The 11658-nt window shown below is 46.9% G+C and overlaps 2 protein-coding genes across 6 annotated transcripts; one reads left to right on the forward strand and one right to left on the reverse strand.

Annotated features, from left to right (window-relative positions):
- Window positions 1-3: 3 nt before the first annotated feature.
- lias (lipoic acid synthetase) lies at window positions 4-4871 on the reverse strand. 4 transcript variants are annotated; one of them, XM_028975595.1, is made up of 11 exons: window positions 4267-4871; window positions 3946-4118; window positions 3622-3715; window positions 3464-3544; window positions 3221-3377; window positions 3081-3138; window positions 2865-2993; window positions 1301-1446; window positions 788-858; window positions 590-701; window positions 4-254 (listed from the first exon to the last, which is right to left on the reverse strand). In XM_028975595.1, exons 1-11 carry the CDS (start codon window positions 4354-4356, stop codon window positions 199-201), a joined length of 1167 nt encoding a protein of 388 aa, XP_028831428.1. In that variant the 5' UTR covers window positions 4357-4871; the 3' UTR covers window positions 4-198. The 4 variants fall into 4 exon arrangements, 2 of the variants coding, with proteins under 2 accessions (XP_028831428.1, XP_028831429.1); XR_003749447.1 differs by lacking the exon at window positions 4-254 and adding an exon at window positions 927-1069 and having other exon boundaries at window positions 687-701; window positions 4267-4868; XR_003749446.1 differs by lacking the exon at window positions 4-254 and having other exon boundaries at window positions 624-701; window positions 788-1069; window positions 4267-4868.
- A 62-nt stretch (window positions 4872-4933) lies between these two features.
- rpl9 (ribosomal protein L9) lies at window positions 4934-8583 on the forward strand. 2 transcript variants are annotated; one of them, XM_028975598.1, is made up of 7 exons: window positions 4934-5093; window positions 5309-5424; window positions 6283-6378; window positions 6482-6614; window positions 6893-6973; window positions 7696-7812; window positions 8111-8583. In XM_028975598.1, exons 1-6 carry the CDS (start codon window positions 5048-5050, stop codon window positions 7800-7802), a joined length of 579 nt encoding a protein of 192 aa, XP_028831431.1. In that variant the 5' UTR covers window positions 4934-5047; the 3' UTR covers window positions 7803-7812; window positions 8111-8583. The 2 variants fall into 2 exon arrangements, with proteins under 2 accessions (XP_028831431.1, XP_028831430.1); XM_028975597.1 differs by lacking the exon at window positions 7696-7812 and having other exon boundaries at window positions 8111-8260.
- Window positions 8584-11658: the final 3075 nt, after the last annotated feature.

Genomic DNA, 11658 nt, shown 5'->3' on the forward strand with positions numbered 1-11658 from the left:
TAATGAGGTATAAAATTATTTTATTAGCCAGAAACATATTCACATATACTCTTAAGTGCTATCACAACATATTGATAAGGTCACTGTTTACTGCTACACGCGTGTTCTTTAGCTTTCACGTGGAATTTTTATCTAAAGCTGTTAAAGACTGCACAAGAGTAAAAGGGACAGATTCCAGGAGGAGTGGAGAAGATCGTTTCACTCAGCTGATTCCATCTTCCTCTTTTCCAGAAGATTCTTCAGGAAGAATTCACCTTAGAGAAAGAAAAAAAAAAAAAAAAAAAAAGCATCAATAAAGCACACACACCAAAATAATGAGGAAAATTAGATGTATTTAATGTTCTGAAGGAAAGAGCAGCAGAGCTCAGAATATCAGAAAAAAAGACAAATACAAACTAGAAGGGAAACCCCCATCATGACAATCTGAGCTTTCAGAAGAGGCAGCTTTGAGCCCTACTGCGAATATTATTTAGTATTTTGTAACATCTTAAGTAACAAAGAGGCATTAAGAAAATCAGAAATGAATCACTGAAACACAAGTTAAGGTGACAATTATGAATATATATTCCTAAAATCCCCATCTCCTTACCTGCTTTATATGAAGACCGCACTAAAGGGCCGCTGGCCGTGTAGACAAAGCCCATCTCCTTCCCAACCTTTTCCCAGTGTTCGAAACGCTCAGGCGTTACATACTCTTCAACCTGCACAGATGTACTGAGGTTTACTACAACAAGAGCGGTATACTGTACATATACAGGCCTCCCACACCCAAATTATACAACCAAACCTTCAGGTGGCGTTTGGTTGGCTGCATGTACTGACCAAGAGTCAGACAATCCACTCCACTCTCCCGCAACTCTGAAACAGAAGCGCATTGACACGGGTTTCAGTCGGACTGGTGAACTCAAAGTTTTACAGAGACTCACCCCGTTCATGAAAGCCGGGCATCCAGGAACAGGATGGGAAACCCCTGCAACCATCTATCTCTTATTCCATTGGAATTGGAGCTGTGGTAGTCACGGTTGCTGTAAGTACCATTTCTACTCCTCTCTGGTACATGGTTACTTGACTATATACACAGAAAAATAGGAGCGTATGTAAGTTAACTGGATTACAACTGCAACCAGTGGCTGTTTCTGAACAAAAGATATCGCCTTAAGACCTTAAGACAATACAAAAATAAGAAACACTCATATTCCATAAAAAAACAACATCCAGTAAGTCAGTGTTGATCTTGTGGAGATATGTACACACCTCTAAGCACCGTTCCTTTGTCATAGTGCCACATCTACATGTGTACCTTTCATAGTAGCCCGGATCTGTGACTCAGTCTCTCCCAAGCCCAGCATGATGGAGGTCTTTGTCAGGAGAGTTGGTTTGACTGCTTTAGCATGCCGCAGGACTGCCAGGGACTGGTCAAAATTTGCCCGTGGGTCACGAACATGTCTTGGATAATAATAATGAAAAATAAATGAATAAATAAACACAAAAATAAATGTGTTCCGCCACACTATCAATTGAATTTAGAACATGAGATCTCATCTTGTAGGTGATTATTTGCAAATACTTATTTATTACGTCGAAATACAATGCACAATACAAAGAGTAGAGTACTGTAGAATCCGCCCTCTGCTGTTGAGATGTGGAACTACAAGCATAAATCAAAGATCTAAAAGAAAAAGAGGCAGCTAGCACACACACATCAACTCACAGTGCCCCCATGTGGAGATTCGCGTGTAGGAGGGGTGGGGTTCATTTGCCTTGTTTTATCCTCCAAAACATCGGACATGCAGATCTTTTAAGTTCACAGACAGATCACAGCCTACGAAATATCTATAAAAAGTGTCTATATTAGACTAATACACAGGTCTGTCCGGAGCAGTGCTGGAGAAACTGAATGCCTTGCAGTGAAATGGCCTGTCTGGTGTAGTCATTTCTAAAACTTAAAGGTCCCCTGACATTTTCTTTTTGCTTTTATATAGGTCCCCTAATACTGTATCTGAAATCTCTTTCCGAAATTCAGCATTGGGATTTCCATGATATTTCCCCAGGACGCACTGTTTCGGTGTCTGTAGTTTTAGAAAGTGAAGTGGTTGTCATCCTGAAACACTGCAGCACAGCACACGGTGACACAACGAAATACGTCCTAGACTGCCCGAAGAATTTAGGCTTGACAAAGCCGGGATTCGAACCCTGCTAGGCTGCGCAAAAGACTGACAGCATAAGCAGTAGGCTGTGACCCCATCTTAGTTCCACAGCCGTGTTAGAGTAAATTAACCCACTGGTTCTTCAGAGTCTTGTGTGACGGAACTAAAAAAAATACATTTGTGCATTTTCACATCCAAAGCAACTGCAATGCTTCACACATTTGGAAGCCATGACGGTGGGGAGTAACTTTTTTTTAGGGGGAAACTCTCTGGGCGGACAAAGCATGAGAAACGGGATGTAACCTTTCCCCTGTTGACAACATAAGGGGAGAAATTCCAGATCCGACAGTCTGAGCTGCAGCTCTCTAAATGGCGAAGCAGAATGGCCGAAGCACTCGTTGTACATATCTCCATTTCTAGCCACTGCAGGACCATAGACAGGCTCGGGGAAATGTTAAATATCTCACTGAATCATACCCCTTGATGGACTGTGTGTGATGCGATGGACTGTACCTTTTCAAACAAAATCCTTCTTTTTAGGAAATACTTAACATTAAATGGGGCTCTTATTTATATTTACATTTAAAAATATAGTTGGGTTCTGCGATTGCCGCTAGGGTTCTAGTGAACCAAATGAAGGATCACAAGGACGTAAATCCCTTTCACAAGTTGCTCTGGATAAGAGCATATGCTGTAAATGGAATGAAATGAATGAACCTCTGAAGCTCGCGTACGGTCTCCACGTTGTGAGCGTACACATCTAGGCCAGACGAAGCGATCTTCTCCACGGCGCTGAGGTCACCGCGGAAGTCAGGCGTCAGGCATTCCACCAGGATACTTCGGTTCCTGTCAATGTATATCCATTATAATCGTAATAACTGGTGCCTGGCGGAAAACGTGCATCAGGATATCAGGATAACTGATGGATCTTACGTCTCCTTCAGTTTGGACACAGTTTTTGCGAAATGTTCTGAGCCACCATCAGGTAAATCTGGGAAAGATAAAGACAGTTAAGCAAAAAATCTCATTTCGGCTCGGAAGAGTTTTGCAATAGCAGTGGTGCTTCCGCTCACCGTCACGATCCACGGAGGTCAGCACCACGTAGTCCAGACCCCAGGCAGCAATGGCCTTGGCCGTGTTCTCAGGCTCACTGGGGTCCAGCGGCGGAGGACTGCGCGCCGTTTTCACCGAACAGAAGCGACAGCCCCGCGTACACGTGTCCCCCATCAACTACAGACAAAAGAAAAGGTGGATTATCGGCAACCCGCCGTGTGATTCGACAGTCCCGCGTCCGACGCCTGCTGCCACGAACGAACCATGATGGTGGCGGTGGCTGTGGCGTACTCTCCGCCTCCCCAGCACTCGCCGATGTTGGGACACCGCGCCTCTTCACACACCTGGAAAAAGCACACACAAGCATGCAATTACTGAACATGGCACACGGGCTTAAAAAACGCCCCATCCCTGCGCTCACGGTGTGCAGGTTCAGGTCTCGGAGAGAGTTCTTCAGTCGGCTGTAGTTCTTGCCGATGGGAATTTCCGTCTTCAGCCAAGGTGGAAGTCGCAACCTGAACGACAACAGCAGCGTCAAAAACGAGTCTCTCACACACACGTCACCAAGGGGTGGTAGTAGCCTAGTAAGTAAAACACTCGCCTATGAACCAAAAGACCCAGGTTCAAATCCCACTTATTACCACTGTGACACTGAGCAAGACACTTAACCCTGAGTGTCTCCAGGGGGACTGTCCCTGTAACTACTGATTGTAAGTCGCTCTGGATAAGTACTGATAAATGTCACCTCTCTCCTTTCTGGCGCTTCAGGTGGCCGCGGTACTCCTCCCAGCTGCTCTTCTCGGACAGCTGGCCCGAAATGAAGTCCTGGAGGTCGGGTCCGTCCGCGTCCAGCTGCTTCTTACGTTCGGTCGCGGAGCCGGGGGACTTGGCCGCGGTGGCGAGGCCGCTGGCGCAAACCTGCACAGAAGCCGGTGGCATGAAAACGGCACGGCGGTCGATCTCTGGTACCAAGAAACGCGAACACAAGCACGCAGCCTAGCGGGAACGAACCCACAGCGCCACTTTCCGAAGAGGCACACGACCTTAACGAAACGTCCACACTTACGTGCGAAACATCGACACGCTTGTGCTGGCCGGAAAGGTGAGTACACCTCAAGCGGTGCGTTAAAACGCAACCTCGCTTGATGAGCGCCATGACGCCCGCGTCAATGACAGTGTGGCTCGGCCATCGATTAAACGCGCCTGTCGTCGTTCGTCGTGGCCTTTTCGCTTTTCCAAAACGACACTGTAAATAATACAACGAGCCAAGCTTAACTCCCACGGCGCCGAAAGAATCGTTTAAACCGACCACTGTCGGCTATTTTAACTACGTCAGTGGCGGCGAAATTGTTTGGTAATGTCTGGGCTGGGTGACGTGCACGCGCAGCCACGCTACTTTTGCGTCATGACGCACTTCCTCCTTCCTTTCCTCCTTTAGCGGCCAGGTAAGAACATGGCGCGCCCTGTTCTCTAGCTGATCGAATCCGGCGTAATCCGTCTTTTCAGAGGCGCCATCTTTCTTCGTGTACGCGTCGTGTTCGCCGTATCGCGGTTATATGTACGCTGCGTTTAAATATTAGACGCGGAAGAGGATAATTAAAGTGATTTTGAAAGTAGGTCCCCCTTGTCGTCCTAGCTGTGTGGCGTCCCGTGCCGTCTGTGATGTCTGCTCCGTTGGTTGTCCCCCCCACTTGGGCGGTTTTAATGACCACAGGCCCCTGGTTTTGTAGTCCTAAAACTCGACACGCATAATCCATGTGTTTTCATGGGCGATCGCACGATGCTAATATCTGGCAGCGCAACCGGTGTGTGAGCCGCAGCTAAACACGAGTTTCCTCCCCAGCAGAATGAAGACCATTCTCAGCAGCCAGACCGTCGACATTCCCACCAACGGTACGTTTAAAGAAAAAAACTGTGTGTATGTATATGTGTGACGTGTGTGTGTGTATATATGTGTATGTACAGAGTGTTTAAATATACTCATATTGCACAGAAGAAATGCAAAGGTTGTGTTGGATGTGTATGTGAGGTCAGATGTGATAGCATCTATCTATCTGTATATATATATATATATATATGTGTGTGTGTGTGTGTTCCTCTGTGTTCAGTGGATGTGAACCTCAAGGGCCGGACGGTGATTGTCAAAGGACCCCGGGGGACCCTGCGTCGCGAATTCAGCCACATCAACCTTGAGCTTTGCCTCCTGGGAAGGAAGCATAAGAAAGTGAGACTCTTCTCTTTGAATTTGAAATGCCTGTTGTATGTATTTCTGTGGACGTCTAAATCTGCTGCCCTGTGTTGAAATTAATCGTATAAACGATGCATCGCGATGCACATGTGGATGATTCTGAATCAATAATCGATTATATCATAGTGATGTTGCTGGGTGGTTTTCAAGTTAAATGTAGTGGCTGAGTTTTCTTTCTGCCACTTTGGAACACACACGATGCCGGAATGGAGGAAAAGCTGGTCTTAACCGTCTCTGAGTGCAGAGATCTACACCACGACGTTATCGCCTTGCCGGGAGTTTAGAAAACCATGCATACTTTTCCCTGCCACATTCAGTCTGAGCAGAAAAACGGTCTGTGTTCAGTCCGCGCTCACCTGACGCCACAGACGTCTGAACCAGGCGTTTTTCTGGCCATGTTACGGGTTTGGGTCGGTGTGTAGTGCAGGAAACTCTGGTGGAGTAGGCCTGACAGGAAGAAAGACCCTCTCGCCGCTGCTGGGGATTCCATCTCTGTTGTGTTTTCAGCCCCTCAGTTCTGCCACGCCGGGGTAAATGTCGGTAACCGCTCGTACACGAGACAGGGACGTTACACGTACCGAACGTCACTGTTTTAATCTAATACATAATGAAGGGAGCACAGGCGCTTGGAGCAGTCTGCTCGTTTCCTCTGCTTAGCGGAGAGTCGATCTGCATCCGGACCAGGGCGGGCTGTGTCCATTTAAAGGTGTACAACTAGTGTATATAGTCATGTCATATGACAAAGTAGTCAACTTACGGGATGCATCGATAATGGAATGGTGAGAGCAGGGGAGGTACCGGTGTTTATAGAGGTGGCTCTTCTCCCTCCTGCAGCTTCGTGTGGATAAATGGTGGGGTAACAGGAAGGAGCTGGCCACAGTCAGGACCATTTGCAGCCATGTGCAGAACATGATCAAGGGTGTCACCTTGGTGAGTGTGGTTTTTATGGCCATGGCCACGTCTTTATTTATGATCACTAGGTACTTTTTTCATTTTCATTATTATTATTGTTTGAAATGTTTTTGTCGTCTAGGGCTTCCGGTACAAGATGCGCTCCGTCTATGCCCATTTCCCCATCAATGTGGTGATGCAGGAGAACGGCAGTCTTGTGGAGATCAGGAATTTCCTTGGCGAGAAATACATCAGACGAGTGCGCATGAGGCCTGGTATGTGATAAATGTGCCGTTCGTATTTTATTTACTTTTCAACCCAATTTCTACAACATTGGTTACTGCTTATACCACATTTTTCTGCATTGATTTACAAGGATTTAATCACATACACATATGCTCTGCATTGCTGTTTGATGAGAAATAATGTGGGCTGCTCTTGTTGCTCTATTGTATGACTGCTGTGAATATTAATCCGTCTTTCACTAGAGGATCACCGAGGTTTTTCCCTGAATGGGGGCTTTATTATTGATGCGTGCCTGTTTGTATTGCAGGTGTGGCATGCACAGTGTCCTCCGCTCAGAAGGATGAGCTTGTTCTGGAGGGGAATGACATTGAGCTGGTGTCAAACTCAGGTGAGGGACTTTGTCTCATTTTATGACTTATTGTGGCATTTATGTTTTGTGATCCATGTTGAGGCTAACAGGCCAAAATGAAAGGAGATATATTTATATATATATACACACACACACACACACACACACACACATGAATTTCACCTTCCTGACTCATGTTTTATTAAATCACACCAATGGGCTTGAATACCAGACAGTTTTTAACACTCTAGCAGGGAACCTAATTTGTTAGGTTGTAGTTAAAAACAATGGTCCTCCAGGGTTCTCTATTGCAGCAGCGTCAAACTGCGGCCCACAGATCATTTTGTATAAATGTATTATGGCCTGATGATATGAAGCGCTGATAACACACAAACTTCAGATCCCATAATGCAGAATGTGATCTTTACACTGCAGATCAGTTGCCACGTCGACTGCAAATGGCTTGTGAAGCAGCTCATAGTTCCTTTTTCTGTGCTTCAAATTCACCAGCGTGAACAAGCGAAGTGCAGTGTGCTCAGTTTCTCAGCAAAGTGTGCATTGCATTATGGGATTGTTTGGCATCTAACATTGAAGCTGGGATGTCTAGATTTAAACTTTTGTTTTAGTGGATTTTTAAGTTTAAAAAAAAAAAAAAAATTGTTCCTGGTCTGTCGCCTTCTATGTTTGATGGTGAAAGGACATTGTGAGCATTGTGTGTGTGTGTGTGTGTGTGTGTGTAACCCAGAGTGTGTGTCTTGCAGCGGCTTTAATCCAGCAGGCCACCACAGTGAAGAACAAGGATATCAGAAAGTTTCTGGATGGAATTTACGTTTCAGAGAAGGGCACAGTGGTGGAGGCTGATCAGTAGTTCCCTAGAGGTTAGAATTCTTTCTTTCACAGGGTAAAGAGGACTCAGTTTTCCATCATTTATTTTAATTCTCTTCCCTTTGCAGTTTGCATGAAACGTTTTATGTGTGTTTGTCTGTGCAATTTTTGTCTTGTGTGTAGTGGGTTTTGTTCTTTTGCATTATTCTGTTCTACATGTCTAATATGTCTTATTTTTGCCAGCACTAACATGCATGCCTCTCCCTTCAGCTTTTCTTGCGTTCTGTTTTATTTTATTTTTTGTATATTTATTACTTTAATGATTTATTTGCTTTCCCCCTCTCTTCCTAGCTGCACTCATCCAGCAGGCCACCACCGTGCAGAAAAAGGACATCCGGAAGTTCCTGGACGGGATCTACATAAGCGAGAGAACAACAGTGGTGGAACATCCTGATAATTGAATGGCAGTTACTTCAGGAATAAAGTTTGTTTTTCCTCCCACGTCCAGTAGAATTGTGTTTTATTTAACATTTCATGTTCAGTGCCGGCATATGAGAAGGCTGATTCTCTTTTTCCGGAGATGGTCATGCGATGGGTTGAAAAATAATTCCTTAATCACATAGAAATACTACTAAAGTAAATATTTAGAAACACTTCAGTATTTAAAGAGCTCGAATTCAATCAATTCTCTTTATTTAACCATGTTTAAACTGAGACAGATAGCACTGGGTCGTTAGAATAGCCTCTTCATGTTCAAATTAATAAAATAGAATAAAAGTGGAAAAATGAGTGAGCGTTAGCGAGAATAAAACAATTTAAATGGATCCAATTTTGTGTGATTGAATAATTATGGAAATTATTTGTTAATTATTGCAACAGTTATACTTGCACACACATTGCAATCCAAAAATGTTCTTAATCAGTGTCGTGTGTGATCACCTACAGCGTGGTTTTGTATTTTAAAATATATATAAAAAGGGGTGTGTATTGGCAAGGATCACGAGATACATATCATGGTACATGGTCACAATATTCCGTACACACTGCGATATTCTACACTTCACTGTGTAAAAACCGAGCCGAAATACAAGATAGTTTGTGCCGTCTGAATTACTGCCTGGCATTTCAGGTGAAGTAGCCAGCTGTGCAGCACCACCTACAGGAGTGGAGGTTGTAGTCACATGCTGAGCACACTTGACCACACCCCCCAGTGGACTATACTTGTATACAAAAATATCAGTGTTTGGGGTCCCTGTATTGAAAAAATCACCACATAAAATGTTGCAAAATATATTGCTGTATCGATATTTTTTTTGTACACCCCTTTAAATATATAGTACAGGCCAGTTTGGACACAGCTTCTCATTCAATGTGTTTTATTTATTTTCATGACCATTTACGTTGGTAGATTCTCACTGAAGGCATCAAAACTATGAATTAACACGTGGAGTTACGTACTTAACAAAAAGTGGAGACCTGGCCTCCACAGTCACCGGACCTGAACCCAATCCAGATGGTTTGGGGTGAGCTGGACCGCAGAGTGAAGGCAAAGGGGCCAACAAGTGCTAAACACCTCTGGGAACTCCTTCAAGACTGTTGGAAAACCATTTCAGGTGACGACCTCTTGAAGCTCATAGAGAGATTGCCAAGAGTGTACAAAGCAGTAATCAGAGCAAAGAAACTAGAATATAAAACATGTTTTCAGTTATTTCACCTTTTTTGTTAAGTACATAACTCCACATGTGTTCATTCATAGTTTTGATGCCTTCAGTGAGAATCTACCAATGTAAATGGTCATGAAAATTAAGAAAACACATTGAATGAGAAGGTGTGTGTGTGTGTATATCTCTATATATGAACAAGCACTTCTCCAATGTCTGGAATCAGTGGTATTTTACATAAACACGTGAATTGTGCAGTGACTTCATGAAAGCTAAAAAAATAAAGACAGTAGCAAAAGCTCAGGATGCCGATATCCCCGAAACAGTGTATAATGACGTCGAACGTTACGTTGAATAAGGTCCAAAGGTTTTAAGTCTTTTTTTTTTTTTTTCCCCCACAGAAACTGGAAATCTTATTTTCACACTCCCAGAAAGTCTCAAGAAGCAGTACGACGGTACGTGAAATTATGATATGCAAACACACACAGTGGGTCCGACACGCGCGTAAAGGGCCCAGAAGTCCACTAATACTGAGTGGGTCCCCCTCGCGCCGCCAGGACGGCTCGGACCCGTCGGGGCATGGACTCCACGAGTCCTCGGAAGGTGTCCTGCGGTATCTGGCACCAGGAGGTCAGCAGCAGGTCCCTCAAGTCCTCCAGGCTCCGCGGCGGCTCCTCCATGAAGCGCAGCTGCTTCTCCAGCACGTCCCACAGGTTCCGGGCCGGGTTGAGGTCCGGGGAGTCCGCGGGGCAGCTCAGCACCTTGAACTCGCCGTCGTGCTCCCGGAACCAGTCCTGGACGCTCTTCGCCGCGTGGCAGGCCACGCTGTCGTGCTGGAAGAAGGCCCCGCCGCCGGGGAACACCGCCGCCATGAAGGGGTGTACGTGGTCCGCCACCAGGCTCAGGTAGGTGGACCGCGACAGGGCGGCGTCCACGTCCACGGCGGGACCCAGGGTCTCCCAGCAGAACACGGCCCACAGCATCACCCGGTCTTCCCGCCGCCTCCCCACGGCGCATCCCGCCATCTCGTCGCCGGTGACGCGGCGCACGCACGCGCGCCCGTCCACGTTGTCCAGGAGGAAGCAGGACCCGTCCGACCAGGCCACCTGCTTCCACTGCTCCAGGCTCCAGCCCTGGCGCTCCCGCGCCCACTGCAGCCGGTGTCGGCGGTGGACGGACGTCAGCACCGGGCCGGACCGTAGCAGGCTGCGGTGCGCCTTTTTGTGGGTCCCGGCGCCGGGGCTCGGGCGCCCGCGGCCCAGCCGCCGGCTGACCGGCTGCGCGTCGCCGGGGAACTTCTGGAAGGTGCTGAGCACCTCCTCCCGGGAGCAGCCCACGAGTTCCGCCGTCTTGGCGACGCTCTGGCCCAGCCGCCTGGCCATCACGATCTGGCCCTCGTCAAAATGGGACACGGGCGCCTGCAGAGCCGGCGACGCCCCGGCGGCCTTCGACTGAGCCGCGGCCATCCGCGCAGCCGGAGATCCAGAGCCGGCGGCAGCTTCCGAACGCCCTCGCTCGAAACGGACGCTGGCCTCCTGTCCCCGCGCAAGGCATTCTGGTTAGAGAAGTCGTCCGACGCGCACCACGGAAATCTCGCGAGAGCAAGGCTATGGCAAGCCGCTGCGACCATAAAAGCGCTCTTCGGTCGCGCTACAAAGTGAAGTCAAGATTCAAGACATTCATTGTCAGTACAACAGTGCTAATAGTGCGATCGACAAAAAACTATGTATATATAATTTAAACTTTCTGTACAATAAACAAGGACAACATTCAAAGTTCACGCTTCACAATTGTCTGTGTATTGTGCAGAGGACTGGTTCCAGTGTATGGGTTATTTCACACAAGACAAGACAAACGTGTGCAAAATGTACAGTGAAAGTGAAGTGATTGTAGGTTGTGAAACACTGCAGCACAGCACATGCTGACACAACAAAATGTGTCCTCTGTTTGGTCAGCCATGACAGGCGCCCGGGGACCAGTGCTTTGCTCAGTGGCACCTTGGTGGATCAGGATTCGAACCGACAACCTTCCGATTACGGGTCCGCTTCCTTAACCGCTAGGCTTTGGGGCCTCGTACATGGTGAGGGCTGCACAGGGTTTTCAGCCCTGTTAAGTAAGGTTACAAACCGCAGGAAATTAAAAAGCAAAACAATAAGGATCTCGGGAATGAGTTTACACAGGTCAGGTTGTTAGAGCTGTCCGGGGGTGCGACAGTTAACAATGTGACCTCACTCCTCC

Source organism: Denticeps clupeoides, chromosome 4 (genome assembly GCF_900700375.1).
Source record: "Denticeps clupeoides chromosome 4, fDenClu1.1, whole genome shotgun sequence".
NCBI classification, from domain to species: domain Eukaryota; kingdom Metazoa; phylum Chordata; class Actinopteri; order Clupeiformes; family Denticipitidae; genus Denticeps; species Denticeps clupeoides.